Source organism: Canis aureus, chromosome 2 (assembly GCF_053574225.1).
Source record: "Canis aureus isolate CA01 chromosome 2, VMU_Caureus_v.1.0, whole genome shotgun sequence".
Lineage (NCBI taxonomy): Eukaryota > Metazoa > Chordata > Mammalia > Carnivora > Canidae > Canis > Canis aureus.
The window spans coordinates 71759562-71783638 of NC_135612.1; the positions used below are offsets into that span (position 1 = coordinate 71759562).

At 50.6% G+C, this 24077-nt stretch overlaps 1 protein-coding gene across 4 annotated transcripts in view; it reads right to left on the reverse strand.

The window, feature by feature from the left end:
- Window positions 1-24077, reverse strand: part of EVC2 (EvC ciliary complex subunit 2) — a 126213-nt gene that overhangs the window by 26743 nt on the left and 75393 nt on the right. For 3 of the 4 annotated variants that reach the window (XM_077878644.1, XM_077878636.1, XM_077878664.1), the window contains exons 11-16: window positions 21968-22207; window positions 19646-19821; window positions 17218-17377; window positions 13944-14398; window positions 7391-7595; window positions 4700-4822 (exon numbers count right to left, since the gene is read on the reverse strand). In XM_077878644.1, the coding sequence (XP_077734770.1) occupies window positions 4700-4822; window positions 7391-7595; window positions 13944-14398; window positions 17218-17377; window positions 19646-19821; window positions 21968-22207 (1359 nt within the window). The remainder of the gene's footprint in view (window positions 1-4699; window positions 4823-7390; window positions 7596-13943; window positions 14399-17217; window positions 17378-19645; window positions 19822-21967; window positions 22208-24077) is intronic. The other variant, XM_077878655.1, reaches the window with a different exon arrangement.

Genomic DNA, 24077 nt, shown 5'->3' on the forward strand with positions numbered 1-24077 from the left:
GACAGCAGCTCGGAGGATTCAGACGAGATTGTCGTTGCTCCAGCTCTGCCCACAAGGAAGATGGCCTCCCTGCCCTAGGCCCTGGCCCTGGGCCCTCACACGGTGCCGGCTCTGCCAGGGAGCTCAAGGTTCGTAGGACGAGGCATGTTCCGGGGGACATAGTGACCAGAATTGGAAAGTAATTTATCTCGTTAAGAAAGAACTACCTACTCCACAAAACAAAACAAAACAAAACAAAACTGTGACCCCACAGCCGCCCCAGTTTTCTGCTTGAATGCAGCTCTTACGATGTGACATTGGATGAGGACCCAGGGGAAGCCCAGCAGGTGCAAAAGGTCAAGTCAGTTTGGGAGGCCACTGCGTCTAGATTGTGTGGGGGCAGGGCCCCAAGGAGGAGGGAGCTGCAGAGACAGAGACAGAGACAGCATTTCAAAGGGCTATGGGGTGTCCTCATGGATTTGGCTAAGTGCCAGGCATGCTTGGATTTAAAAACAAAAAACAAAAAACAAAAAAAACTATGCCAGACCAGGACAAGAACCACCAAAAATCATAGGCAGAAAGATTGTTGGAGCTCACACAGAGCTGGGAAGTGTCAGTGTCCTCATTAGCCATTGGGAACAAAGTACATAGGCCTCAGCAATAGGGATACATTAGCCCTCAACTAAAGGCAGCTCTTGATCTAACCTAACAAAACTTAAAGGCATATCTCAGAAGGGTAAAGTTAATCCCAGACAATTTAACCTCCTGTCCAAACTCCTATCCTATTAAAGAAAACACAACAAAATCCAGTACCCAGGATATAAATCCTTCAATGCCCAGCACCTGATCAAAAATTACCATGCACACAAAGAAGCAGGAAAATAGGGTCCACAGCCCAGAGAGCAATCCATCTGTGGAAATGAGAGAGATGATGGATCCAGCAGATAAAGACATGGAAACAGTGCTAAGAAACAGAAATGAGGCAGTGGCTTGGAAGAGAACAAAACAATTGTCTGTGGATATGATGACTATGTAGAAAAGAAAAAAACCCAACAGACGAATCCTCACAACAATCCTAAATGTCGGGTGCTTCTATTATCCACATTTGAAGGATGCCCACACCAGGGCACAAAACAGTTAAGAAGCTTGGTCAATGTCACACAGCTGGCAAGAGGCACAATTAGGACTTGGACCCAGATGTCTGGCTCCAGGGATAGAATAAGACAGTCTGGAAAGACTTATAAATAAAAACTCATAACATTGCTTTACACCAGTAACAAGTCAAAAACATAATGAAAATAGGTTACCATTCACAACTGCAAGAAAACCTACAGTGTATCTAGGAATCACCAGAGAGAGAAATATCTTATGTATAAGGTGACCCTGTGGTTTATCACCAAGTCTAGAGTGAAAAGGAGCTAATGGGAGAGATGCTGGGACTATCCCAAGCAAATTGAGATCTATGGTCACCCTACTTATGGAAACAGCTATTCCAAATAAAGAGACATTCTGCTTTTGGGGGGATGGAATGATAATTTTCAAGTGAATCTGTAAATTTCAAGCAGTCACAACAGAAATTTATTTAGGAATTTAACTTCTAAATGTGGATGCCCTCCAGAGTCTCCCAGGAGTAAAACGATGCTTCTGAGAGCTTACAGTGAGCCCACCAGAAGGCCTGGCTGTCCCTGGCTGAATGTCCTATTTCTGATCACCGGCACACCCCAGCCCCTCAGGCAGCTGCCAGGGACCAGAGCAGATGCCTCACTCCATTCACCTCTCAGCTCTACAGAGAAAGAGGTCAGGCAGGAAGCCCACCCTTGTCTGTCGGTCTCCCTGAATCAGTCACATGACTCTGTGAGTAAGTCACAGAGCCATTCATCCAAGGTGGAGCTCGGATCAGCCAGGTGGATTTTCCATCTGAAAGCAGGAGGTGAACTTCCAAATGGCTGATGTGCAAAGTGGCTGCTCATCTGAAACTGTGACCATCTCATGAGCAGAAACAGAGACCAGGGCCTGGCTCAGAGAAGATAGTCCAAAAAAACCATTCCTTAAAGGAGGAAGTGGAAGGAGACAGGAAGACAGGAGAAGGACAATAAAGGCAAGGGAATAAGTCAAAGAAAGGCGACAGGATGTGGGAAGGGCACCAGAGAGCCACCTCGGGAGGCTGAGCCTTCTCATTGTCCCAGCTTGCTGGATCACAACGTCGTGGCAGAAGGACATGGGTGATGGAGGCAGACATGCCTCCTTCCATCCCAGGCTCTAGTATATACGGACGGTGTGGCTTTGGGAAATTTTCCCGACCTCTTCAGATGGAACAGTCCACATGAGGCACATATCAACCCGGAGTTGAGGGTGGCAGGGATCACTGGTGCCTTCTAGTAAAGAAAGGAGGCACCCCATAGGTGCCTCCAGTATGCCTGGCAGCCCCAGCACTGGAGCCAGAGTCCCTCTGGGGACACCACACTGCCAGCGAGATGGGAGGCTCTGCCGTGGGTCTCTGACCCAGTCCCTCTCTCTAGCTACACGAGCCTCTAGGGACTTCCAAATCCTGGAACGTGATCACATCACTCTCAGCCACTGGCACACAAACCCAGGGCTGTCATTTCTCTCTGCAATTACCCTGCAAATGAAAAATCTGAACAACTGCAGCTCAGATGCTAAGAGACGCAATGGATCGATTTTGGGAGGCACATCAAAGCCGTTGACTTGAGAGTGTGTATTCTATCGGCACTTGCCACAGTGAGATAGCCAGTTGTGAGGATGGCCTGTCATTAAAAGGTTAGAGCTGACAAATGCCTCTTGTCTCCCTTTCTCTGGGTTCTGGCGCAGACACACGGAGCCGCTAGCATGGTAGCCCATTCAAAGCTCAAAAGCCCTGCCACCAGTGGGTTACCATTGTCACAATCCTCATTTTATCAATGTGGGAGCCAACACCTGTGTGTCCCACGTGGCACGATCACGAGAGATAACCACATTCAGGGAGAACATTCCCTCACTCCCGAACAGGGCACTGGAGATGCAGAGGCAGCCTGGCGACGAGGAGCAGAGGGAGAGCCTTCGGGTTCAGGTGCTGGAGCCATGGCCACCTGGCTGCAGGAGCCTGGGGACATTTATTAAGCTCTCAGGGCTCAGTTTCCACATCTGTAAAATTAGGGACGTTGGTCGCTCCTACTTTCTAGGGCAATTGGGAGGGTCTGAGCACCTGGATTGCAGGAGAGACTGACGGCCTGGTGTGACTCCAGAGCTACTTCTTTGTGCTTCAGACTCTTTCTCTAACATAGGGACAGGAGTAAGATGCCTTTTACAGGATATGTGATGACAAAGGGCATGAACATGTGTGAGGAACCTGACTCTCAGACTGCTTCAGCTCTTAGTTATCCAACTATAAAATATATATGTGATATATGTGCCATGTGCCTGTTACACGTATGTAATATATATGTGTGTATAAAGTACTGAACCAGGTGCCTGAAGCCACAGGCTGACTCCAAAGCAAACAAAATAAATGAGCACTATTCTTAATAAAGTGCTGTTACATCTTAAGAGGGGAGTGACGTTCTTAAATCAGTGCACAGCACAACAATGAAACGTACACCGCCCCTGAAAATGCCAATGCTTCCTCCAGAGCTGAGCGGAGGGCTGGCCTTCCACCCTTGTGAAGGGTCCAGCTCGTGCTCAGGACAAATGCACGTCTCCCACGGAAATGACAGAGGTGAACTCGGGGCAGGAGGGGCTGCTGAGCATGGCTCAGGGAGCCGTGGGGATAGGATGTCATCTGTCACCACTCACTGTCACCCAGCCATTCAGCCTGTCCCACTCCTTCATTGATGGGACCCGCGAGACTCAGCTGGCCTTCGCAGCCTGGCATGTGAGCCCCTTCCACCACAGATGGCTGTTCCTCCCTTGGGACACCCTGCATTCCAGTGAAGCAGCCTTTTCACGGGGCTGCCAATTCTCTGGGTTCCTTTTTTTTTTCTTTTTTTATAAATATTTCATTTATTTATTCATAAGAAAGACAAAGAGAAAGGCAGAGACATAGGCAGAGGGACAAGCAGGCTCCCCACTGGGAGCCTGATGCGGGGACTGGATCCCAGGAATCTGGGATCATGACCTGAGCCAAAGGCTGAGCCACCCAGGTGTCCCTCTCTGGGCTCCCCCTGAACCTGCACCGTGTCCCTGGCTGTGGCTTGGGATGCCCGTTATCTCTGCTAACACCAATCCCAAGATCCCCCTAAAGTCTGAGGGATTTGGGTCACAAACCGGCATATGTGGGAGAAAACACCCCACCTGGCCCCCAGGCGGCCACCCTCCTCTGCATCTCTCTCTTCTACACAGCAGGCACCCAGGCAGAAGTAACACAGTGTCAAGGGGGAAGAACACGGATGACACTGTGTTCACGCGGGTGCCCACAGCAATGTGAAGTGCAGTGAGTGTGAACACCGCAGGGCAGAGCCAGGCACAGAGGTGGTGGCCCCAAGGGCAGCACAGGTGGGGTAGGATGTGGGTCCTGCAGGACGATCCCCAGCTCAGGAGGGGAAGTACGGGGGTGGGGAGGGTTGCATGCAGGATCGATGGAGAGCCCTGAGGGGCACAGTGGGTTCAGGCTGCAGGATCCCTGACGGAGATGGGCAGTCACGGTCCCCGGGGACTATGCACCCTGGGAATGGGGTGGCGTCACTGCTGTGTGGGCAATGAGAACAAATGAAGCAGAGGGACTGACCTTTTCAACCAGGTCTTCAGGGGCCTGTTCCTCAAAGAGCTGAATTTTATCTTCGATGCACTTCCTCAAAAGGTCTATCTTGTTTTTACTCTTGGAGCGCGGCTTTCTCGCCTTGGACTGTTGCTAGAGGGGCAAGAGAACACAGGGCAGGTTTGCACAGCCCCCATGTCTCCCAGAGCCGAGAGGACATCCCGCAGCCCCCAGAGCTGCACGGTGGTCTTAGGTGGACAGAGGGGGTTAGGGGTCTGCTTTCCTGAGCAAGCTCAAGTCATGGACCTTCAGTCCACCAAAGGCAGAAGGAGGACTCCGGCTTGCAGAGCCAAAGCTTTGCAGTCAGACAGCACGGCCAGCTCCAGTCCTCCTCCCAGCTGTGGGGCTTCCATCCATCAGCCTCTTGGAGCCGGCACTTGACAGAAGAGGTCCCCGTCCTAATGAAGCTACATGGAGCGGCTCTCCCTGCTGGTGCCAGCAGGCTCCACCATCACCTGCACCTCTGCTTTCCTGGGATGGTCCCTGGGAAGGGAGCCAGGCTCAGCCAACCACAGATACCAACCCCTGTCCGCCCAGCCATGTGTTTCTTCTGCAGGGTATTTTGTTTTTATTTGTGTGTGTTGAGAGAGAGAGAGAGAGAGAGAGAGAGAGAGAGACTGAGCAGGGGACAGGCAGAGGGAGAGGGAGAAGCAGACACTCCCCACTGAGTAGGGAGCCCAATGCAGAGATTGATCCCAGGACCCTAATATCACCCCCGAGCCACCCATGCACCCCTCTTCTGCAGGGTATCAAGCGAGTACATTTCATGCTGGAGGCAGGTGTATCTCCCCCTCTGAGGCAGAGTGCAGGGCCAAGTCTATTTCCAAACAGAGCACCTTGAACGATGTTAGAATCAGATACTTTTTTTAAAAAAATTGTATTTATCTGATATATATATAGAGAGAGAGAGCACATGCACACATGCAAGCAGGAAAGTGGCAGAGGGAGAGGGAGAAGCAGGCTCCCCACTACCCAGGCAGCCCCATGCAGGATTCGATCCCGGGGCCCCAATATCATGACCTGAGCTGAAGGCAGACACTCAACCAGCTGAGCCACCCAGGTGCCCCTGGAATTGGAAACTTAATTCCTGCCAGGATTGTCCCTCAGTCAGCTCAAAAGCAGGGGAAACACACCTCAGTTCACTTTGACGGAAATATCTTTATTCATGTTCCAAAACTTAAAAACAAAACAAAACAAAAACTTTGCTACTTTGTCCCTTACTCTCTAACTACCATCATCTTATAAATCCTGCACTCTTCTAAGAACAGAAATAGAAAAAAAAAAAAAACTTTTTTTTAATGTGAAAAAAGATAAAAGCTTCTAAGTTGTTTCTGCATCACGCTGTTTTTTATTCAGTAAGAAGACGTCTGAATTTTTTTTTCTTCCCCTAACGGAAAAGCAGTGGGTGGAAAGTCAGAAAATACCAGCCCCAAGCCCAATTCTCCTGTCCCCTGCCTGCCTCATCCGTTCGCTTTTCCTGTGCTGGTTGGTTTCTCTTCTGTAAAACTAGCACAGAAACCTCGCTCCTGACACTGCTGTGAACGTGCACGAGATCACGTCAGCTTACGTGCTTCGGATGCGTAACAGAACATCACTTCCAGAGAAGCCCGATACTTTGCATACATTTGGCATTTGGTGGCTGGCTGGCTCTGTCAAGCATACTGCCCACCTACTATGTGCCAGGTACTTTCTAGGTGCTGGGGTCAGGGAGCTTGTCTGCAGTGGGGACACAGAGTGTAAGCAGGTGAAGCAACCAGGACATTTCAGTGACCAATCACGTGAAGACATGGACCACAGCCTCGTGATGAAAGACTGGGGAGGGGGTCTTCTGGACGGGTGCTCAGGGTAGACCTATGCAGGGGTCAGTTAAGTGAAGCCTCGAATAGGCCATAAAGATGGCCCTGGATGTTCTGGGGGAGAAGTGTGTTCCTGGTAGAAGAAATGGCAAGTTCCAAAGACCTTGTCTTAGGTCGGGTGCCCCAGAGGCAGAAGCAGAGATGGGGATGGGGTGCACATGGTCTCCTAAGAGAGGAGCTCGGAGCAACACGTGGGGAGTGAGGGAACCCGGTGAGGAAGGGAAAAGGGCCATGCAGGGCTGGGGAGGGGGCGCTCAGGTAAGTCTAGCCTTGACTGCTCCATGGGGGGCTCCGGAGCAAACACGGCACCCAAGAGTGTTCTGCCTCTCAGGCACCTGATAGGTACTCAAAAAAAAAAAAAAAAAAAAACAGCTGTCCATCCTCATGCTACAAGGCCCAGTGTGAGAGGTTCCCTTTCCTGACCCACCTGAATTGAGGTGAGCATCCTCCTCGTACTACTTACAGAAGGGCCCAGGCTTCTGTATCCAGACTCAGTCACTGGGCGTGGCTGAGGGAGCAGGAGGGAAAGAGACCTCTCAGGCCAGGTGGTGCTCATCTGCCTGGGGCCAGGCCCAGGAGGAGGGTGCAGGTGTGAGCTGGGAGCGGCTGAAGTGCAGGGCCTGGGCAGGGGGGGTCTGGGCTGGGCAGGGGGTTAGGACAAGCTTGGCAGTTCCAAGAGTAGCTGGCTGCAGAGCAGAGTGAGAAGAGAGGAGCCCAGGGTGGGCGGCAGGGCCAGAGCCCACAGCGTCAGGGGCGGGGAAATGCCCATGTCTACAATCAGTAGCGGCCGGGACGCCCTTCTTACCTGCAGCCCAGGGGCAGCCAGGGCCTGGTCCAGCCTCAGGAACTCTGCTTCTCGCCAGGCAGTCTGAAACTGTTGCAGCAGGACTCGGGCCCGGATTTTGGGCAGAGCCAAGCTCCTGTCCATCTGAGCAAAGCAGCCATGAACTTCCTGCCTCATCCTGAGCAGCTCCTCTTCAGACAGGGAGAAGGCCGAGGAGCAGAGCTTCCTGGACAAACAAGAAAGAGAGGGAGACAAACTATAAGAGACTCTTAACTCTGGGAACACACTAAGAGTCCCTGGAGGGGAGGTGGGTAGGGGATGGGATAACTGGGTGATGGGCATGAAGGAGGGCACGTGATGTGATGAGCACTGGGTGTTATATGCAATTGATGAATCCCTGACTTCTACTTCTGAAACTAATAACGCACTATGTTAACTAAATTAAATTTAAATTAAAAAAATTTTTTTAATTTAAAAAGGGGTGCCTAGGTGGCTCAGTAGGTTAAGCATCTGCTTTCAGCTCAAATCATGATCCTGGGGTCCTGGGACCAAGCCCCACATTGGGCTTCCAGGTCAGCAGGGAGTCTGCTTCTCCCTCTCCCTCTGCCCCTTCTCCCAACTCATACTTTCTCTTTCAAATAAATAAAATTAAAAAATGAAAATGATGGGACACCTGGGTGGCTCAGCAGTTGAACGTCTGCCTTGGGCTCAGGGTGTGATCCCAGAGTTCTGGGATTGAGTCCCACATCAGGCTCCCTGAAAGGAGCCCGCTTCTGCCTATGTCTCTGCCTTCTCTCTGTGTCTCTCATGAGTAAATAAATAAAAATCTTTTAAAAAAAATAAATAAGATGAAAAATAAAAAGAGGAAACGGGTGGTGGGCAGGGGGTGCTGGGGGTGGAGAAACTGGGAATTCAAAGAGCAAACTCCATTCATTAAATCTACATCTGGAAAAACCCATCATGTCTTTAACCATGATTCCACAGGAATCCCCTGAGCACCTAACGTATCCTGCAAGGGACGCACCACCATGCTGGAGCAAAGTTGCAGCTGGAGGGACGCCTGGGTGGCTCAGCAGTTAAGTGTCTGCCTTCGGCTCAGGGCATGACCCTGGACTCCCAGGATCGAGTCCCACATCGAGCTCCCTGCATGGAGCCTTCTTCTCCCTCTGCCTATGTTTCTGCCTCTTTCTCTGTGTCTCTCATGAATAAATAAATAAAGTCTTTAAAAAAAAAAGTTGCAGCTGGATGAAGCAGGGCTGTGAGGGGGTCTGTGGGCAGGCAAGAGGCCTCCCAGCTGCCCTGACCTGGGAGAGAGCCCGTGTTTGCTTTAGACACAGACATGCAAACAAAGCATCATATACTGAGCCTGCCCAGCAGCACACCATGTAAGGGCCAGTGGCCTGGAGGAGAGATGCCCAACTCAGCTCAGGAGGACAAGGAGCCGGGGGGCCTGGCACTGGGTCTTAACGGATCATGACTGACAGCCATCGCTCAGAGAAAACCCATTCCACCCTGGGCATGAGCCAAACGATTTATCGGTAAAGGCTGACCTGTGTCCCCTGAGAGCCATCAAGTCCTAACACCCAGTACCTGTGGAATGTGATCTTATTTGGAAACAGGGTCTTTGCTGATGTGAAAGTAAGATAAGATGAGATCATAATGGAGTAGGATGAGCCCTTAATCCAACTCATCAGGAGCAAAGACAGACCCAGACACAGGGGAAGGGCTCCGGACCAGAGAGGCACAGTGTGGGGTGAGGGAGTTAATGGATGCCAAGGCTGGAGGCAGCCCCAGAAGCTAAAAGAGGGACAAGGAACAGATCCTGTCTGAGTGTCTTCAGAGGGAGCCTGGCCCTGTGGACACCTTGATTTCAGACTTCGGGCCTCCAGAGCATCACGAGAATACTTTCCTGTCGTGTGAAGCCTTCCTGTTCGTGCTACTTTGTGGTGGCAGCCCCAGGAAACAGATTGCATTTACCTACATCATTGCCAATCCTTTCTGCAACTCAGTCCTCAGTTTACAGATGAGGAGACTGAAGGATCCTTCCACTCTTCCTTTCTGACAAGGTCCACAGCCCACTCTACGGGGGCGGCTGGCACAGGCTCACTGTCCCACCTGTCCAGAGAGATGTAAGGGGACGTCTGCTGGGGATCCCTGCACAGAAGTTCTGCCCGGAGCCAGGAGCAGAGCAAGTCAGGGACAAGCCTCCTCTCCCTCTCCTGCTTTGGGCCACACATGTCTGTTCACTTGTTCGTCTTACAAATACTCTCTGTAGACAGACACAGATTTGCTTGGTTATTCTGGCAATGTCCAGAATAACAGCATAAAATATGCCCTGTGGCTGCTCTAAATGCAGACATACCTGCAGGACGACCATGGGAGGCCATGGCCAGCCCTGCCACGCCCAAATCTCAACATGGGAGTGTGGGACTGGAGCTGAGCTAGAATGTTCATCCCTGGAAATAGAATAGGACCTTCCAGCTGACACGGACCTCCAGCTAGACATGGTCTGAAGGCCCCAGGCCCATGTCCTGACACCCCATCTTGGGTTTCTCACTATGTGGGGTCCACCAATACTTTTAAAAGAACCTCAGCAAACAGCAGCTGCTCCTTTGTACTTGACCTCTTGGAGAACCATTGCCCCTGTGTTTGCAGGTACGGGGAATCCCATGAGAGCCGCTCTGAAATGACTGAGTCATCCTTCCTGCCCATCTTCAAGCTGATGGGCCCTGTGTGGTCTGGCCTCAATCTTCTGCTGGGCAGGCAACCAGATAAGCCAGAAACACAGGAGATGGGCAGGGTGTTGGCCCCCAAGGAGTTTAAAATCTAGGCAGGAGTTCAGGAAAGAATCTCAAAGACATGCTTTCTCTAGCAAAAAAACATGCATCCCTATTAATTCCTACTTTACCCAACCAGGTTTACAGCAACTCCATCCTGCTTGAAGTCGGAAAGCTTCTAAAAATGTGTTTCAAAACTATTGTGCAAAGCCAGTTTTACCTAATGCCTCAAAAATAAAGGCTGCAACCTTTTGGAATCTCAAATCAGCAAAGTATACGAGCAGATGTACATCATGGGCATCGTTGCCTGAGCCTCTTTAACCCTTAGAAAAATCATAAAGAGTTTTCTGATAGCAAGATGAGAGCTCTCTTTTCTCGGTGAATGACTAAATCCGCGGCAGCTCTGGTAATATTCTTTGCAAAACGGATCCAAATGGAGTTGCAGAAAATGACCATCTGGTAATGGGAATGTCAAGTCTAATTCACACGCTTCGAAGCAATCCAAAGTTGTGTAAAGAGAGACTTTGGTGGAATGTGGGTTGCGCCGAGTCATTACTGCTGAGAACAATTCGTGGGAATAAGAAGTGGTGATGAAGGATCTGATTTTTACGGAGAGAAGATGCATCCTGTGCGCTCAAGAAAACCGAACAGTAACAAAGACCAGGAAGTGAACGAGGACAGAGCCATAGAGACAGAGATGAGAAAGAGCCCAGAGGTGGCACCCTCTCTGCAAACAGAGGGGGACCTGTTCTCCCCGTTGGCCAGCTCAGTCCCCGGGAAGAGCCCTGTGCAGGAGGAGAGGAAATGGTTGAAGCCAGGCAGCTCCTATTCCACCAGAGGTCACTGCCAAGGAACGGTGCGTGTGGCAGGAAGAGGCTCTGGCACCGGTGTCCCCAAAGGGGGCAGGTGGGAGGGACCACTGATGCCCGGCACCCAGCGTGCTGGCCCAGCAGAGAGGGGAGGTGGACCAGCTGGGTGGATAGGCTGGAAAGGACTCACTCCCCTCCTGCTGCCCCTGCCCCGTCCCCCAGCATCCCCTGCACTCTCCTGTCCATGCAACCTGTGCCAAGAAACAGGGCTCTGGGTTGGTTCAGGATTACGCTGTGCCGAAGGTTCAGCTTAAACTGTGAAGGTGTCTATACCCAGAACAGGATACTAAATGGGCTTCTGTTTTGTTTGCTTCTTTGCTTGAACGGGTTGTTCAGGTCTGTCTGTTTGCTTACATTTCTGGGTTGGCTGGCTGGTTGGTTTGTTGAAGGGAAAAGCAATTTTAAGGGATACTGATTGGAAGGTCTGTTTGGGAAAGGGAGCAGAGGCTCTCTGCCACTGCCAAAGGGGTACAACCGTGTCCTTGGAAGGACACAGTGACTTAGCTGCTCTAAATAAACAGACTGAGTAGATGGTAGTTATTGGTTACTTCCGCTGCGTTACTGGCAACGGCTCTCAACTTTGTTCCTTCACACCAGTCACACTGGTCTCCCCATGTCACACCCAGATAAGGACCAGGACCTCCTATCAAGGCTGCTCCTCCCTGGGTCTTGCCCCCTTTCAGCAGAGCACCAATGCCTTGTGCCCGCTCATCTCTGGCTCCCAGCACCAGGTCGGTGGCTGGCACACACACAGTGTACGTCCCTGGGAGCCCGGCAATGATCCGGACCCTCCGCTGTACCCGGTACGGTGACCTGCCTGTGCTTCCTTTGTCATGATCACCTCCTTAGGTGTCTGCTCTCCTTCTGATCATCTGAGCTCTCCAGCACAGGAATGATGGCGGTGATGGCAGCAGCTACTACTTACGAACCATATCAAGGGTCATGTTAAAAATTTAAATATATTAACTCATGCACTCCCTCATCAATGCTGCAAAGGTGGCATCTTGTTAGACATGGCCGACGACCTAACCCAGAGCTACTTCCTTACTCCTAGTAGCTCAGTGCTTGTGTAGAGGGGTTGCCCTCTGACAATGTTGGGGACAGGACCATCCCTCACAGTCCCGGGGGATGCCACAACTGGTATAAGGCAGGAATTGGCAAACTATGGCCTACAGGCCAAATCCAGTCCCCGGCCTGTTTTTGTTAATAAAGTTTTATTGGAACACAGTCAAGTTCATTAGTTTATAGACCGTCTATAGCTGCTTTCTCACTACCATGGCAGAGCTGAGTAGTTTCAAGAGAAACCCTGTAGCTCTCAGAGATTACACTTATCTGCACTTCATTTACAAAGTGTACAGCCCTCTGGTCTGGACAGTCATGGTCCTTCGTTCTCCTTGCTGGTGAATAGTTTATGCAGGGGCCTGTGGTTTAGTCCCAACCAATGGTATCAGATGAGGTGATGCCTCAGATGTTAAAAAGAGATGATGAAAAAAAAAAAAAAAAAAAAGAGATGATGAGTGTGATACCTGGAGCCACAGCAGCCATCCTAAAACCATGAGGGGATGAGCCCAAACACCAAGGGGCCACACTGAGGATACTGAAGCAGAAAGACCGTCAGGACTGGTTCCTTGATGGAATCACCAAGCCACTGAATCAAGACTAGAAGCACTTACCCCTTGACCCCTTCTTATAAAATATTTTATTCACCTGCCACCAACCTGATAGTATGGCGTGATGCTAGAAGCACCCTAAATGATTTAGTTCTGTCATTTAAAGCAAGACACATGAGGCTCAAAAGTTAAGTAACTCTCCTATACTCGGACAGTCGGCGGTGACACTGGGATTCAAATCTAGGAGTTCTGGTCAATACTGGCCACATCTCACTCCTCCCTAGAGCCCCCATACTAGCCCTGTTTGGAGCTCCTTCAGCTTCCAATCTGATCAGCCAGCCTCAACTGACTGCCAAAAGCTTTGTCGGTCTGTTATACCATTTGGGCCACACCAATCTCATCCACACAAGAGCTGACAAATGCTGCCAGGAAGGGCAGGGCTGTGGAGCTCTGGCATGTGACTTCAGCTGCGCCTCACTGCTTCCACAGCACCCTTCTATCGTTTTTTCTTTAAGATTTTATTTATTTATATTCATGATAGACACAGAGAGAGAGAGTCAGAGAGACACAGGCAGAGGGAGAAGCAGGCTCCCTTCAGGAAACCTGATGTGGGACTTGATCCCAGGATCCCGGGATCACATCCTGAGCCAAAGGCAGATGCTCAACCACTGAGCCACCCAGACGCCCCACCCCTCTGTCTTTAAAAACAGTAGCTGTGCCATTTATCCAATGTTTCCTTGTCACAACACCAGGACAGTTAGCCAGCTGTGGCCCCCACAGCCTACTCAGAGACAGATGTCATTACGTGGTTCTCTAATCAAAAAAGAAACAATGAGCCTAAGCACCAGATCAGTGAATGAGGGAAGGGGCCAGTGAAGAGAGGGCAAGGGTAAGGCCTCACACTATGGCCCAACATCACATGGTGCTGACAGCTGCGTGGGCTCGGAATGGCCTCACTGCTAGTTCTCCTCCCCACTCTGCTCCCAGGGATAAGGCCCCTCATCGGCCGAACTTCTGATGGCGGGGACCAGATGCAGTTTCTGCTGATGTAGGAGCAGCAGGTCCCAGCTCCCCACCAGTCACATCCTCCCGTGGGACCCAGGGCCCCTCCCTGTCTTCTTGCTACAAAGCCTGCCTCCCACCAGCCCTGGCTGCTCACAGTGACCCTAGGTGACCCCCTCCCCTGGGCTGTGAGTTCATGGAGCTAAGGAACTGCCATCAACCTCCGCTGGTGCAGTGCCTGCCGTCCCCACAGGCGAGGCCAGGACCCTCCCTCGGGGCAGGCAGGGGAGCGTTAGGGCACACGCAGGGTGCTCACGTGAAGATCAGGTGCTCCCAGCGTCTCAGCTCAGCCTGCTCCTCTGTGGAGACCTCCAGAGCATCGTCCTTCAGTCTCTGCCGCACGCTCTGGACGCCTTCCTGGTCCCTGTCCCTCTCCTCAGCCTCTAGCTGCCGGGCCCGGGCTGCCAGCTCCCGGCTGTGCTCCTCCAGGATCTGCTGCAGGAAGAGCCAGGGCACACTGCGCTTGAGCAACTCCTGGGTCATCCCCGAGTTCTGCAGGCGCCGCAGCTCCTCCGTGGCCTTCTCGGACAGCGAGAGGGTCAGGGTCCTGAGGTCGTCCAGGGCGGCCTGGTCCAGACGCTCCTGCAGCTCCTCCAGCGCGGCGCCATGCTCCGCTAGCAGGTGCCCCCACTGGCCCAGGTACTGGCTGGCGTCCTCGGCGGCTCGGAGGGCCTCCCCAAGGGACAGCTGCTCCTTCCTCTGTTCCTTGTGCTGAGGGGTTTCAGAGAGGACAAGTCAGTGGGGACAGCCTCTGCATGCACAGGCCTCTGGGAAACCCCATGGAAACCTGCGGCGGAGGCAGAGTGCTAGCAGTCTTCTCCCAACCACCTCACACTCAGAAAACTATCCTTAAGAAAGTAACCCAAAATAGGGCTGCTGGGGGGCTCAGCCAGTGGAGCGCGCACCATCTCTTGATTTCGGCTCAGGTCATGATCTCAGGGTCGTGAGCTCCAGCCCCATGTTGGGCTTCCTGCTTAGCGAGGAGTCTGCTTGGGATGCTCTCTCTCCCTCTGCCCACCCCCTGTCTGCTCACACTTGCTTTCTCAAGAAAAAAGAGAAAAGAAAAGAAAAGAAAAGAAAAGAAAAGAAAAGAAAAGAAAAGAAAAGAAAAGAAAAGAAAAGAAAAGAAAGAAAATAACCCAAAATATAGCGAGGGCTCCATTTGTTGAATGTGTATTGAACACACATTTATTGGGCAGGAAAAGCCCAAGAACAGACCACTGGGTTCCAGCCCTGGCTCCTCCGTGGACAAGATGAGGAACATCTAGCCCTCATCCATAAAACGGGGCCGATGATAGGATCTACCCCACAGAGCAGCTGTGAGGATTGCATGAGTCATTTAGCATGTGTGTAGCTGTGAGAGGAGGGCCCAGTACAGCGTTCATGTCAATGAATGTCTGCAATTATTCTGTGTCCTGGGCACCAAGGACCTGGGGCTTATGAGCTTATAAGGGGAAAAAACATCCTGAGATCTGTGACAGACAATTTAAATGAGGAGGTCAGAGGAGGCCTTTCAGGAAGGAGATCCAGTGAGACCCAAGAGGAAGGTCACACCTCAGGCCAGGCAGGTTAAGATATGGGGAGAGAACACAGGCAGAGGAGGAAATGTGGACACGCATAAAGATGTCCATCGCGCTGGTATTTATCATAACATTTGCAGACAGTCTCTGTTCTGTTCTGTGAGGACATGGGATGGTCCAGGTGGCCAAAGAGTGTCACCATTCTAGCACCATTTATCAGGCACCTACCAGTTGTCCTCCGTGCCAGGGAGACGGTGGAAACCTCCGCCTCTGTGGAGCTACATCCTACATCTGTGCTACTCACAGACTGATCAGAAGCAAGAGCAAGAAACAATATTCACAGAGGACTGCTAGAGTCTCTGCCGTTCACCCATCCTTCTAGATCCTAACCTTGAATCAGGCCAGATCATGAGAGAAAGGTGGCCTTGGGCCCCACTGATGTCATCCTTTAGCTGGGGGAGATGGACAAGGTGATGGTCAAGGATTGGGTGGTCAGTGGTCAAGGTGAGAATCCTGGCTTTATGTTGGGATCAAAACTTAATCATAAAAAGCAGAGTTTCTAGGGATCAAATTAAAATGTGAATATGCATCCCTTTCCCTCCATCTGGAATGGGGCCAGACAATACGAGGTATCAGTGCATACACCCCAGAAATCCTCTGGACCTGTCCTGCCATGTTCAGGGCAGTGCTGACGCTCTGGTCAGGTCCCACACCCCAAGCACTAGGGCCTCCCATGCAAACCCCCATGGGTTTGCACCTCCATCTCTACCCTACAGGCTGCTTCTAAATGGGCTTCCTAGATCCCACCTCTGATTGTATCCCTCTCTTCCTGAAGACCCTTTACCATCCCCCACTGAACCCTCAGCCTGGCATGATGGGCCCCCTCGGACCAGCTCCCTCCAGCCCCCGCCCCCCTCATCCGTTCTAGCTGGTCAAGGCCTCGGTGTCACCCAGCATAGCAGTGGACTCTTGCGAGAGCACTTCCCTTTGAACAAGATGCCTCTCTGCCACCTGTGACACCCATCCCAGCCTCCTACACATCAGAGCAGATCGGTTCTTCAGGACTCAGTTTATGGGTGAAGTGAGCCCGTGAGCATGCATGTTCATATCTCCCTGTTGGTCTAGCCTCTTCCAAGGTGGGCAAATAGCAGAGGGGGTTAGGGATTGAAGTCACATGGGCTTGGGCTCAACCCCATGTCTACCACTTCCTAGATATTTGGCCAATGGCCATACTGCTTAACACCGCAATATGAATATTGGCATCCCTCCCAGGGTTCACACCTTGAAATCTAACGCCTGATGTGATGGCATCAGGATGTGGGGCCTTTGGGGAGGGGGTGTCTGGGTTATAAGAGGGAGCCCTTGTACATGGGATTAGTGCCCTTACAAAGGAGGCCCCCACAGAGCTCCCTCACCCCTTCTACCATGTGTGGACATGGCTGGGAGCCGGCCGTCTGCAGCCCAGAATAGGGTCCTCACGGAGCCCACCATGCTGGCACCCTGACCTCTGGCTTCCAGCCTCCTGAGCTATGGCAGATAAATCTGTTCTTCAGAAGCCCTCAGTCAGCTCGAACTGACACACATAATCTCTCTAAACTTCAGTGTCTTCAACAAAACAAAACAAAGAAAGGAGAAAACAGTAATAGTGACCTCATGAGGTTAACGTAAGGATAAATGAGACACTGGCTGCAGGGATGAGTAGGCCCTCTGTGGGCATCAGGGTTCCCCCTGTGGTCATTCTACACTCCCACCTCCCCCTCGCTCCCAGCGCAGACAGACCGGACCAGCGCACCACCACTTGCTGCTTTGCCGAGGCCAGACAGGACCCACAGAACCTTCTGGAGGGTGTGTTCTAGCAACCTCTGCCACTCTCCATATGTGGCTTGGGATGACGCTGCCCAGCACCGCTCTGGATCCCAGCTCTCCTAGGGAGAGTCCCAGTGGTGCCAGGCGCCCGGTGGTGGCTCAGGATGATCACCAAAAGCATTGACGGCACAATGGCTTACATACTTTTTGCAGCATCTCTCGTCTTCTCTTAAGGATTAATTTTTGGTGCAGCTTCTTCTTCTCCTGCTTTAAGTCATTGTCCAGCTTCTGTTTGATGGAAAAGACTTCCATCCGAGCGCGCTCCAGCAGCGCCTCCATCTGCTCTTCATCCAGATACCCTGCTCTAGGAGAGACATGGGGGCGTTGACACACTCTCCAAACCCTCCCTCAGCCCGATGGCTGCTGCGGCTGGACATTCAGCTCTCTATTCCTTTGGTCTGGTCAGAAAGTCTTTCCCCTGAAGGAGCAGGAGCAGAACGGGCAGCTAAGACATTCCCTGAACACAGTAAGTGGGGGTGTCGGCGTCACTCCAGACATGCACAGAAAGATTGTCCGAAGCTGCCTGTTTGGGCAGACTGGGCAAGAGTTTTGGGAAAAAGTGGCGCTCCAGGTGTGGCTTGCCAAGAGGAGATGGGTTTGGAATTCCTGGTGATGGGTTTGTCAAAATCCAAGAAGTAAGTGCAGGAAATACTGTGTAGGGTTCATCCCTCACGTTAAGCTGGCTAGCCACAGGGTACCCACATTAAACACTGTGTCTGGTGTGTGTGCCTGAGAGGGTATTCCCAGGAGAGGTGAGCACTTGAATCAGGGGGATTCGGTAAAGCAGACCATCCTCCTCAGTGGGGACCAGGCACCAGGTAATCCAGTAGGGGCCCAAATAGAACAAAAGGTTTTCCTTTTTCTTGTCTCATCTCACCTTCTCCTGCTCTCGGACTGGGATCCCCTGGTTCTCAAGCCTTTGGCCTGAGACCGAATGATACTGTTGGCTTCCCAGAGTCTCTATTATGCACATGGCAGGTGGTGGGAGTCCTAAGCCTCTGTAATTACCTGCGCCAATCCCTCCTCTCTACCTTTTTGGTTGTTTTTCTGGACAATCCTGACTGACACAGTCTGGTATTAGCACGATTACCACTGCTATTCCCAGTCTGTCTGTATCGAGGGGCTGGATGGGCCCCCTGCTCGGCACAGAGTAAATGTCCGCAGAAGCTTCTTGAAGGAATGAATAAGTAAATGAATGAATGGTGGATATGTGCTTTAGAAATATAAGTCTGTGCCAACTCCTAATTTATTTGATTTTTTAAAGTATTTATTTGAGAGAGAGCGAGCACATGGGTGGGTAGAGGGGCGGGGAGGGGTCTGAGGGGGAAAGGGAGAGAATCTCAAGCAGATTCTGAGCTGAGCACAGAGCCTGACATAGGACTTGATCTCACAGCCCCAAGATCACAATTTGGGCTGAAATCAAGAGTCGGATGCTTAACCGACTGAGCCCCCAGGTATCCCTGTACTAACTTTTAAAAATAGAATTTAAAAATGAGAAGTAAACCACACATCCCTGGTAACTGCTCACAACAGTACAACCAGCTGTCGGGTGCTTCAATTCAAGTCAAGGAACTGTTTCTTTCACTTGAGTGAAAATTAATCAGGAATGTCAAAGCAACTGCAGTGACAAATTCATTAGCATCTTTGGGTAGCAAGCGTTCACATAATTTGCACCTCACAGAATCCTCATTAAATAGGGCAAGAGAGCCGCAGAGTCCTAATAAAATTACCAAGGTAGCACAATCAACTCACAAAACCACAGACTGTCCTGGGAAAGACAACGTTGGAGTCATGCATCTATTTATTTAAGAGCTTCTCATAACTGAAAAGAATAAATGTCATTGTCTGCAATTAAGTGCCTCCAAGACAATCTGGGAAGAAATGTCTTAGAGGGGCGGAGGCTGCCCTGATGCCAACCTGCATCACCACCACCCACGTGGTACCCTGGGGCTGCAGAGAAAAACCATGGACAATGCAAGTCAAGAGTCGGTGTATTTAAGCTTCACTCCCAAGGTGAATAAAAGAGCCAGCAGAGTGGCCAAGCTCAAGGAGAAGCGGGCTCTCTCATTACACAGCTCACCTAAGCCTCACCACTGATCTCTCAGTATAACGCTGGCTATTTGCTTTAAAATCACTCCGGGTGAGGATGTCGAGTGACATCAGGATTGGCCATTGAGGTTGAATGATGGGCACATGGAAGGTTCAATGGATGGCTGTCTCAACTATTACATATGTTTTTAAGATTCTGCAAACGCAAAGGGTGCTTACAACTAGAGAATTCTTCTTTTTTTAGGAAAGATTTTATTTATTTGACAGAGAGAGAGTGAGTGAGCACAAGCAGGGGGAGCAGCAGAGGGAGAGGGAGAAGCAGACTCCCCCCTGATCATGACCTGAGCTGAAGGCAGACGCTTAACTAACTGAGCCACCCAGGCGCCCCTAGAGAATTCTTCTTAAGGAGAAAGTAAGGAGTGACCAGTGCACTCACTGACCGAATGGTAATAGATGGTCTCTGATGAGGACAGTGGGGCAAGGTGGTTCATGTGCACCATCGGGGATGGCTTTTGGGTCTTACCTCTCATGTTTCTGGATGAACAGGGTCAGCTGAGCATCAGCGGCACTCAGAAGGCCTTGTACACGGATCTCTGATGATTGCATGTTCTGAACCAAGTACTCCCTGTGGCCAAACCTTTTACTTAGATGGTATCTCTTACTAGCCTGGAAAAAATCCATCAGCTCTTCTAATTTCTCCTGTTTAAAAAAAATCAAGAAAATATGCCTAATTACAATTTAGAGAATATTCTTTTTAGACATATAAAATAATACATTTCCTTCCTAAAGAAAACGCATAGGCACAGAAGCACGAGGATTAGCACCCAAACAGGCCTACCCTTAACAAAGGCTTAGAAGAAAATTATATACTAATAAGAAATGAGAGCTTGGAAAAGTGGATTCTAGACCTAGAGAGTGAGGAGTTGTTCAAAGAACTTTACTGCCCTAGGAAAGGGGATGCAAACTTCACGCAGCTGCTCAGCCTTTGCCCATGGGGTTCTCAAAACACAGCACCAGCACAGGTGGTGACATTCTGGGATAAATCAGCCATCAGCCCTGACCCCCAGAACTTTCACACTTGTGGAAGGGACAGACGACTAGATGACAAAACCCAACCAAACACAAGACAGTAATAACTTACCTTACCCTGGGTGTATTCTCTGGGCCTGGCACTGGGCTCAGAGTGTTTCTCACCTTATTTAACTTAGTCTAGAGAGACAGTACTGTTATCCCCATTTCATAGATGAGGAAACTGAGTCCGCATTGCACTGCTGGTAGACGGCCGAGCAGGGATTTGAACTCAGTAATCTAATTCCAGGGCCTGTGGCTAACATCATAGTAAGCTGCTCCAAAGTGCAGCTGTAACCAGTGGCATAATAATTAGAGCAGCAGTAAATAAAACATTAGCCTAAGTGGCATTATCCCACTGACTGGCTCTGCTGTCTTCTCCCATCCGTGAGAATACCGTCCCTGCAATGGGTCACCAAAAAGATCGATGCTCTGTTCAACAAGATACAGGTGATGCCACAGAGAGTTTTCTCTCCAACCAAAGCTGTGATACCTCCAGTTCTTGACACCTGGGAATGTGCCCTGTCTAGACAGTGAAAGGCGGAATGGTCAGTCAGATGTGGCTGAATGATGGTGTGTCCCTGACTCACTGGCAACAGAAACCATACAACAGGAACAGAGGCAATACTTGTATTCTCCACTAAACAGTCCATGTGAACTGCTGGCCGACTTGGCACCCATGACATAAGGAGACGCACAGCTGACATCTTCTAATACTCCAGCAGCTAGAGTCCAAGACACCTGTGCCGGGCTACCATTATCACCCACGGAAGTCTCATTCTTGACTCCATTATTACTAACAATCCACGTTCTTCCTAGCTCGCATGCCTGGTGTTGAGAGCCAGCCACTGCCCATCATGAGGAGAAAAAACTGCAAAATCCATCAATACCTACGTGATACCTTGCGGTGTGGATGCCTAACTAGGGATAGATTAGGATTCTTACTCTATTCACTCTCACTGAGGTTTGAGTAGGAAAAACCTAGAGCAAAAGGGAAAGGCTGGCTTATCCTCTTCATGCTCGGGGCGTCCCGAGAGTTGCGCTCTCACCCTGGAAGGCTCACATGCAAGAGGCTTTTGGGGATGGTCGCTTTGTCTCCTCTGGCACTGCCCTGCTCCTCACAGCCTTCACCCACCAGGCCTATGCCAGGACCAGAGGTCTGCTGCAGGTCTGCACACCAGCAATTTCACTCTGGGTGTGCACATGTGCGTATAAAGTACCCCATGCAGGGCTGAGAAATTCCACAGCAATGGTGATGGCCTCGGATAAACTTTTGGCTGTCATTAACGACATTTATTCCATTTGGATTAATAATCTTCACACTTGGGCTGACACACAAGAACACACACAGAGTCACCGGGGCATATCCAGATGCAGATGCCCACCCCAGGGATATGCTGATGCACACACACACACACACACACACGTATTTTTCATTGCAATGTGTCTTAAAGGTATATCGTGCCAAACACAGGCTTTCCTTGCCTCAGCTCTATTATACCCATTTTACAGGAGAGGAACCTGGGGCTGCAGGAAGGCAGGCAGTTTGCCTACATTCACAGAGCTGACATCTGGGGGAACTGGAACTCAAATCCAAGTTGACTTGAATCCCAGGACTGTGCTTCACACTTCACATTTCAAGGGCAGAAGGAAAAGGTATTTAGCTCACAGGTCCACAATGAGAGGAAGAGAGAACAGACTCCAGGAGAGGAGAACTCACTGGCACCACCCAGGAAAGTTAGGTTCCTGCTGCCGCCAGCCTGATCTGAGGCCTCACCTGGACGTCAGAGTAATCCTGCAGCAGCATTTTAGCAGCTTCTGGCTTCAGTTCCCCTTGGCAAACAGCACTTTTTATCTGGGTAAAGAAGATATTGTGCAGTTCATTTCTCTGGAAGATGGCCAGCTGCCTGTGTGCCTTGGCAAAGTCTTCTTCCTGTTGCAGAGCCAGAGATCGCCTCAAATGCACCTGCTCCAGGCCGTGGAGGGTCCTCAGGAGGCCGCTACACTCCACAGCAGACTGCAGGAAGAGGAAGTGGTACATGAGAGATGATACACCCAGGGCATATGCAAGTGCACACACACGCATACATGTGCACACACATGCATACATGCACACAGCAACATAGTGCATAAACACGCGTGCACAGGCATACATGCACACATGCATGCACACACTTGCACATGCACACAGCAACACAGTGCATGCACACATATGCACATGCATATACATCCATGTGCACATGCACACAAATGAACATCCACATACCCACACAGAGCAACACAGAGCATATACACATGCACATGCATACATGCACACATATGCATGTGCACAGATGCACATGCACACAGCACCACCACAGTGCACACACATACATGCACACACATACGCTCAATGCACACAGCAACACAGTGCATATATACATGCACACTGTATATATGCACACATGTGCATATATATACAGGTAATACACACAGCAAATATAAAAGCACACAGCAACATGGTGCATGCACACATATGCACATGCACACTCATGCATGAACATGTGCACATATGCACACAACAGTACATACACCCATGCACACAGCAACACAACAGTGCATACACGCACATGCACACAGCAAATACACACGCACACAGCAACACAGTGCATACACATGCATGCACATGTGCACACACATATACTATACATAGTAATATACGCATTGCACAGTGTATACACATATGCATAACACCACACACGGAACATGCAAGCACATTGATGTGTACTCACATGGAACACACACACATGCACACAGGCACACACATGTCCCAAGCTGGCAATAATAAAGCTGCTAAACTCTGGGAGATACTGTTGCAACCTGTCCTTCCCTGTTAATGTTTTCCAGAGCAGTCTCAAACCAGAAAATTCACAGGGATGGAAATTTGCAAATCAAACTGCCTGAAAATAGCCTGCAAAATGGAAACAATAATGGATTGTGCTGTTACACTCTCCTGCTTATTTCCAACATCTTTTGCTCTTAACTTAGTTGAAGAGAAAAATACCAGCAATCAGGCCAAAGTTGAGATGATTTGAGTAAGAAAGGACACAGAGTAGTTAAGAAATGGCTACTGGGGGATCCCTGGGTGGCGCAGCGGTTTGGCGCCTGCCTTTGGCCCAGGGCGCGATCCTGGAGACCCAGGATCGAATCCCACGTCGGGCTCCTGGTGCAGGGAGCCTGCTTCTCCCTCTGCCTCTCTCTCTCTCTGTGTGTGACTATCATAAATAAATTTAAAAAATTTTTAAAAAAATGGCTACTGGGTGCCTGCACTTCATGTGCCCAGCATGAAGGCAGGAAGGAGGAGACACGTGCACCGAGTTCCCATTGGCGCAGAAGACTCTTCTCGTGACCCAGGAGGGGAGTGTAATTACTTCCACCTGGGGAGGCAGAATTAATTCCAAGACGGCCCCTAGATTCCTGGCCTGTGATGCACACATCATATAAATCTTCCCTCCTTGAGTGTGGCCATAAAGTCTGAATGTGACAGGTCTGTTGCCCATGATCTGGTTATTTCACAGCAAACGTGAAGAGGTCTTGATGATGGAATTGAGGTACCTAATCAGTTAACTTTGTTAACTGGAGGGGAAATGATCCTGGGCGGATCTGACTCAAGGAGGACCTGGACCTTCCTTCCTGACCACAGACACCCTCTCCTGCCAGCCTTGAAAAAATGAGCCTCCTCCTGTGAAGAGTCTACAGAGAAGGGATGCCTATAGGAGCTGAGGTCTTGGTGGCAGGAGGGCATAGGCTGGTGGCTCTGTAGGCTAAGTGGGGACCCAGGAAAGGCAAAGGAGAGGGGTGTACCTCCTCCAGCTAATGAGGGACCACATACCCACTGATGTTCAGTG